This window comes from Triticum aestivum, chromosome 2D (assembly GCF_018294505.1).
Source record: "Triticum aestivum cultivar Chinese Spring chromosome 2D, IWGSC CS RefSeq v2.1, whole genome shotgun sequence".
Taxonomy (NCBI): Eukaryota; Viridiplantae; Streptophyta; class Magnoliopsida; order Poales; family Poaceae; genus Triticum; species Triticum aestivum.
Genome location: NC_057799.1, coordinates 514,284,481 through 514,290,746, shown reverse-complemented (window position 1 = coordinate 514,290,746; position 6,266 = coordinate 514,284,481). Strand labels below are relative to the sequence as shown.

The 6,266-nt window shown below is 49.2% G+C and overlaps 1 protein-coding gene across 1 annotated transcript; it reads left to right on the top strand.

Annotated features, from left to right (window-relative positions):
- Positions 1–1,596: 1,596 nt before the first annotated feature.
- On the top strand, positions 1,597–5,587 carry LOC123054147 (WD repeat-containing protein YMR102C). Its single transcript, XM_044477843.1, has 7 exons — positions 1,597–1,865; positions 2,442–3,536; positions 3,640–3,730; positions 3,818–3,975; positions 4,070–4,198; positions 4,308–4,401; positions 4,518–5,587. Exons 2-7 carry the CDS (start codon positions 2,463–2,465, stop codon positions 5,048–5,050), a joined length of 2,079 nt encoding a protein of 692 aa, XP_044333778.1. The 5' UTR covers positions 1,597–1,865; positions 2,442–2,462; the 3' UTR covers positions 5,051–5,587.
- Positions 5,588–6,266: the final 679 nt, after the last annotated feature.

Here is a 6,266-nt window from a genome sequence, read left to right as displayed (position 1 = left end):
AAGTATGGTCCTTTTGTTGCTTGGACGTGTGTGGATATATCCGCGAACAACAGGGGTTCGGCATAGCATTTTTAGATAAATTAAATGAAGTCACCTAAATCTATTGGAGGTGCTCATATGGGTAAGATATGCGTGTGTGTTCATAGAGATGAAAAAATATGCTCGTGTCTGTGAGGGACTTCGATTGTACTCTGTTAAAAAACAGCAGGGCTCGACCCTTGTTTTTTTGAAGGGGTCAACCCTTGTTTGTGTATACGTCGATAGCATACTTCAACGGGAAAATATCTGGTGCACCGGAGCTTGTGGTGCTACCGGTGCACCGAACATATTGTGATTTTAAAATGTTCAAAAAAATATGAAAAAAAATTAGCACAGTCACACAACATCAATGTAGGCTGTCACAAAATTTCAAGTCAAATTTTGAAACATTACTCGAAAAAAATAATTCAACACTGAATAGTACATAACATAACTTGGGCTTTAGATTTGACCCATTATCACACTAATGTCAAATTTTTCATTTTTGTATCTTAAAAAATATTACAAAATTTTATACAAAATTTTGTGGCATCATACATTGATGTTGCATTAACGTGCTAGATTTTTTAAAATATTCTATTATATCTGTTGCACCGGTAGCATCACAAGCGCGGGTGCACCGGATACGTTCCCATACTTCAACATGGGACATAATTCGACATTGTTCAACGTCCTGGGCAAGCAGCAGTTTGCCGTCGCCACGGCAAATGCAAAACAATTTGTCGCCGTTTAATTACCGGTTTCCGGCGGTGAAAAAGAAGTTACCACTCCCGGGTCCTGACAGGCGATGCAGGAAGTAGGCACCCGCACATCAATCCCACGGGAGCAAGGGAAAGGATCCGCGTCAGGCAAGGGTTACACGAGCAAATCGGTGTGATGCAGTAGCCGTTCGCAGTACGTGGAGGCAGCGGCAAGGCCCTATACCATAGACCCAGGCCTACGAGCAGTAGACGGTTAATGGCTCACGCAGACGACGCTGGTACTGCTCACAGATTATTACACCGTCCACTTATTTTATCAAGAATAAAAATGAAAGAAAGAACAGAGGAAAAAAGAAAGAAGAGAAAAGAAGTTGGTAGTGGTACTAGCATGAGCGCTTGACCAGTGGCACTGTGCCAGAAACGTCCAGACAGGCACTGAGATAGAGATCGAACCACGGAAAAACCAATAAGTCAGCGGGCAAAAGCGAATTCGCAACACCACAGTTGATGCTGCTAATTGTGTACTACTAGTATGTGAATACGATGCTACACTAACATTTTTTCGATGCTTTTTTTTTTTTTAGGATCACATTTTTTCGATGCTAGTGGTATAAAAAATGATATACTAGTACTACTGCTCAAACTTTTATTCTCCTGGTGAAGATTCCTGGCTCTCGTCTTGGCGCAGTGGGGGGTTACCGGGATTAATAAAACTCTCTATAAAATTTTAAAAAAATCCTCCGTTTCTTTTTGGCGTGCTGGTTCCAAATCTGGCGATGGTGATGGGGACGGAGGCCAGGCCGGGGCCGGGACCCCATGCCCAGCCCCCTCCCTCCCTCCACGTCCTAATAAATCGCTCCCATCTCCGATTCGCCCACCCCCTTTCTCCCTTCGATCTTTCCGCCTTCCCGTCGATTCCATTCCGTTCCAATCCTCCATTCCCCATTTGCGCCATGCTGCCGGCGCCGCCGCCGCTCCCGCGCCCGGCGACCACCACCCAAGAACACGCGCCTCGCCGCTGCTGACAGGCCCGACACCCTCCTCCGTCCCTCCCTCGGAACCCCAATTCCCGAGCGAGCGAGCGAGCGAGCGCGCGCGCCGGTCCTGCCCTCCCCTTCGGCCCAGGTGCGCTTCCCCTCCCGCGAGTTTTTCTATTCCCCGTCGGCAAATCCTTTCGAGATATGTGTCGCCCAATTCGCTTCACCACCCGTTCCTTCAACGAGAGGGAAAAAAAAGTTCTTTTCTTAGTTCGTTGGCGCAGCGCCTCCCTCCTCGCCTGGCTCTCCGCTTTAACAATGGGCGCGCGCGGGCGGGCGAGCGGCTGGCTGTTCGTTAACTTGGCGTCGCCGCGGCCAGATGCATGCATTGCTCGGGGCCGATTCCGCCACGCGAGGCCCGGGATTTCATGGCAGATACGGGGCAATTGATTAGTTCCGATTTGGTGCTCTAATTTCTTTCTTTATTAACTCTTGATTAATCACGCCTGTTTTTTAAATAATTCTCCTCTCCTCTCCCCTCGCGTCCGTCCGTCCGTCCGCGCTCTCTTTCTCGTCCGCAAGTTGCCGCCGAGGCAATTCAGCGCTGCCCTGCCGCTTTACTTCCTTCCCCCGTCCACTGTTATATAAGCGCGCGCCCGCACGGCGCTCTGAGATGCGATTGTTTCCCCACTGTTTCTTATCTGCAACTGTATCATTCTTGCAGCCTCCCAACAGCGATCGATCCATGGAGTCGTGCCAATTAGTGCGGGAGAGCACTAGTAGTAGCGGTAGGCTGGAGGAGGCGGAGGAGGAGGCCTTCTTCGACACGCGCCAGGACCTGCTGGCCTCGCCGGCGCCCAGCCCGGCACCGGCATTGCCGTGGTCGTCCGGCGGCCTCGATGGCCTCGACAGCGTGCGGGACAGGAAGGAGCGCTTCTTCAGAAGCATGGGCCTCGAGTGCGGCCCGAGCCCCAGGCAGGCAGTGGATCCCGTGTTTGCCGCCGGCGAGGCGGAGAAGCAGCAGGAGGAGGAGGCTGTGCCGGAGACTGGGAGGCTCTCGTCGCACTCGGAGAACGACTGCTCCATGTCCAGTTGGTCCACGGAGGAGACCACGAGCTACGACGAGGGCGGCGCGTCGGACGACAATTCCGTCGGTGGATCCAGCAAGGACGATGGCAGCAGCAAGGTCAGCAGGAGCTCCAGTTCGTTCTCGTTTATCCGGCGGCTTATGAGCCGAAATGGCAAGCCTTCCGGCGCTCCGAAGACGGTTGAGATGAGGAGAAGCGGGTGGCTGGAGAGGCTCGGCGTGGCCGTTTGTGCTGTGGATAATGCGGCGGATGAACCTAGCACCAGCTCCTCTGACAGCGAGCCGATTCATGGTGGAAGGTATGAGAGAGTCAAGGTCCGATCGTACCGGAAGCGGTCCAAGGAATTGTCTGCGCTCTACCAAGGCCAAGTGATCAAGGGACACGATGGTGCCATCCTTACGATGAAGTTCAGTCCTGATGGGCAGTTCCTCGCAACCGGCGGCGAAGACGGAGTCGTCCGGGTTTGGGGTGTTTCACAGTCTGATGACTGCAAAATTCCTCTGGATGACCCCTCTTGCGTCTACCTCAAAGCGCGGCGCAAGAATGGGTTGGCGCCGGTGAGCGTCGACAGCGAGAAGCTGCGCAAATCCAAGAGTATGGGCATGAAGAAGACTGGAGACTCTACCTGCATTGTGATTCCAACAATGGTTTTCCAAATTTCAGAGGAACCGTTGCACGAGTTCTATGGGCATTCTGCTGATGTATTGGATCTGTCCTGGTCAAACAACAAGGTCAGTTGAAGAAATGTGTTTTTTATCAACCTAATGGGATTGTTCTTTGTTTCTCTTATATATACCTGTTTATTGATGATGGTTAAAATTTGATACCTTGCAGCATCTGTTGTCGGCTTCGACAGACAAAACTGTCCGCCTGTGGGAAATTGGATCTGCAAACTGCATCAAAGTTTTCCCGCATAGCAACTTTGGTAGGCTTGCAAATTCATATTTTCTCTGCTTGCCTATACCTTTGCTCATGGGTTGAAGCTGACAGTTTGCTCTCCATATTTTTTCAGTGACTTGTGTCCAATTTAATCCGACGAACGACAATTGCTTCATCACTGGATCGATTGACGGCAAAGTTCGTGTATGGGACATAACTAGATGCAGCGTTGTGGACTGGGCAGATGTTAGGGACATAGTTACAGCGGTCTGTTACCGACCTGATGGAAAGGTACGTTTTTAGTGCACCATTGTAGTTATTTTGATTAATTTGGTACCTCGATAGTTTGGAGACTGATCTCCAATTTTCCTTCGGCTTTCTGCAGGGTGCAGTGGTTGGAACGATTACTGGAAATTGTCGGTTTTATGACGCATCGGACAACCTGCTGCGGTTGGAAACTCAGATTGCACTCAGTGGCAAGAAATCCTCTTTGAAGAGAATCACAAATTTTCAGGTAATCATCTACTTACAAGAAAAGGATGACTGTTGTTGCAACTGATATCTTCATCAGCCCTTTTTCATCAAGCATGTTTCTTACTATTGCTCTTCCATTTCCATGGCAGTTCTGTCCAAACAACCCAAGTAAACTAATGGTAACATCTGCTGACTCCAAGATCAGAATGCTTGACGGAACCAATGTGATTCAGAATTACAGTGGTACGTCTCAAATACTTATTCTATTCCTTTTGCTATATTCAACATTTACCTCTATAGTTTTTCTCTCTAAAATCATAACTTTCAATGGACTAATAATATTTCTAAACCATCATCAGGGCTCCGAAGTGGTTCATGCCAGATGTCAGCATCCTTCACACCAGACGGGGAGCACATAGTTTCTGCCAGTGAAGACTCCAACATTTATGTCTGGAACCGTGACAACCAAGATGATTCTGTGTGGCGACAAGCGAAAACCACATATTCCTCTGAGCGCTTCCTATCCAACAACGCAGCCATCGCGATACCATGGCACGGCACAAAACCAAGGAGCCATGTTTCCTTGGCCTCTCATATCCAATTCAAGTACAGCTCCAGCAAAAGTTTTCCTTCAAGACCCTCTGCCCCTGGCATTTTCAACCTCAACCAGGAGTTGTTCGCGGAGCCCTCGTGCAAAGGCGCCTCGGCAACTTGGCCAGAGGAAATGCTGCCGTCTGGCTCGATCGGCGCAAGCCTGGACGAGACGCAGCACAAGCTTCTGAGGAACTGCTCCCAGAGCACGGCGAACTCCTGGGGCCGGGTGATCGTCACGGCGGGGTGGGACGGCAGGATCAGGTCGTTCCAGAATTACGGCCTGCCGGTGCATCAGTGACCGGTTCATCCGGAGCGCCCGGTGAAAGCAAGTGAACGGCAGCATTGGCGCGTCTCACATGGCCGGCCATCAAGGAAAAGCGCCCGTGCACCCCAGCTATGGCGCTGGACCATCGCGTGTGTGCGGTTTCTTGGTACAAGACATCACATGCTCGGCGCTCCTGCTGCTGCTGAATCGCGCATGGACCAGTGCTTGTACATAATCAACCCGGTGGTCCTCCGAGATCTCTTCATCATCAGCGGTTGTTGTTCGTGGCAGCCCTGTAGCTATTAGCTCGCTAGCTAGCTTTGTACCACCCCTTTTTTTTTGTAGAGAGATCTTTCAGTCTAGATCAGATTTGTTCTTTGCCCCTTTTTCTTTCTTTCTTTCGATTGCTCTATTGATTTGACGATATGACGCGGAAATGTTAGTGGAAGTTGAGTGTAAATTCTCCTCCCTCCCGCTGAATGTGTGGGAGGGAGACTGATGGAACTGTCATCCGAGTATACGGAAAATTTGTTCATTCGTTCAAAATTCAGTGTCCAGTTCTCTTCAACATATGCTTGTATGCTTGTACTATTCAGTTTCAGATGTGATTAGCTTGTGGTTCTGGCTGTAAGCTGTTTGGTGTGGGCCTTGTGCGGCTGCTGAAAAGGTAATTATTGTCCCTGTAATGGGACCTTTTGGTGGTTGATCCCTTGATTGATTGATCGATCCCACCATGTTACTTGTTCGTCCCATAAATATACTGGTCCTGAATCTGTTGAGTACTCCCTCCGTCCGAAAATGCTTGTCATCAAAATGAATAAAAGAAGATGTATCTAGACGTATATTAGTTCAAGATACATCCCTTTTTATCCATTTTGGTGACAAGTATTTTCGGATGGAGGGAGTAGTATCTTGTGCTATGCCCTGTGTTTTTCTATGTAAACATCTGCAAATGCGGTAGAGTGGGTGTTATCCTGCTGCTGCAACTTTGGAACTTGCATTATTTGGTCGGTACGTAAACTATGGTTCTCTAAATAGAGATCCAACTTGGTGCCACTTGCTTCACAAAATAAAAGTTAGTTCGTTCCACTGCTATTTTAGGGTTGGAAATGGAATGGGTTCTTGTGGTGCATGTGGCTCCGATGCTATTCGCCGGGACTTCTCCAGGTTCAACTCACTAAAACATTTAGCATGCAATTGTATACTCGTAAGACTGTCAGTGGTATGTCAAAATATGTCAGTCAGTGGT

What these genes read in the sequence shown, in the direction of transcription:
- LOC123054147 (XM_044477843.1), top strand. Translation starts at nt 2,463, where the DNA reads ATGGAGTCGTGCCAATTAGTGCGGGAGAGCACTAGTAGTAGCGGTAGG. An exon ending in GTTACCGACCTGATGGAAAG is followed by an intron (nt 3,976 to 4,069) that starts GTACGTTTTTAG and finishes GGCTTTCTGCAG; the next exon opens with GGTGCAGTGGTTGGAACGAT. An exon ending in AGAGAATCACAAATTTTCAG is followed by an intron (nt 4,199 to 4,307) that starts GTAATCATCTAC and finishes TTTCCATGGCAG; the next exon opens with TTCTGTCCAAACAACCCAAG.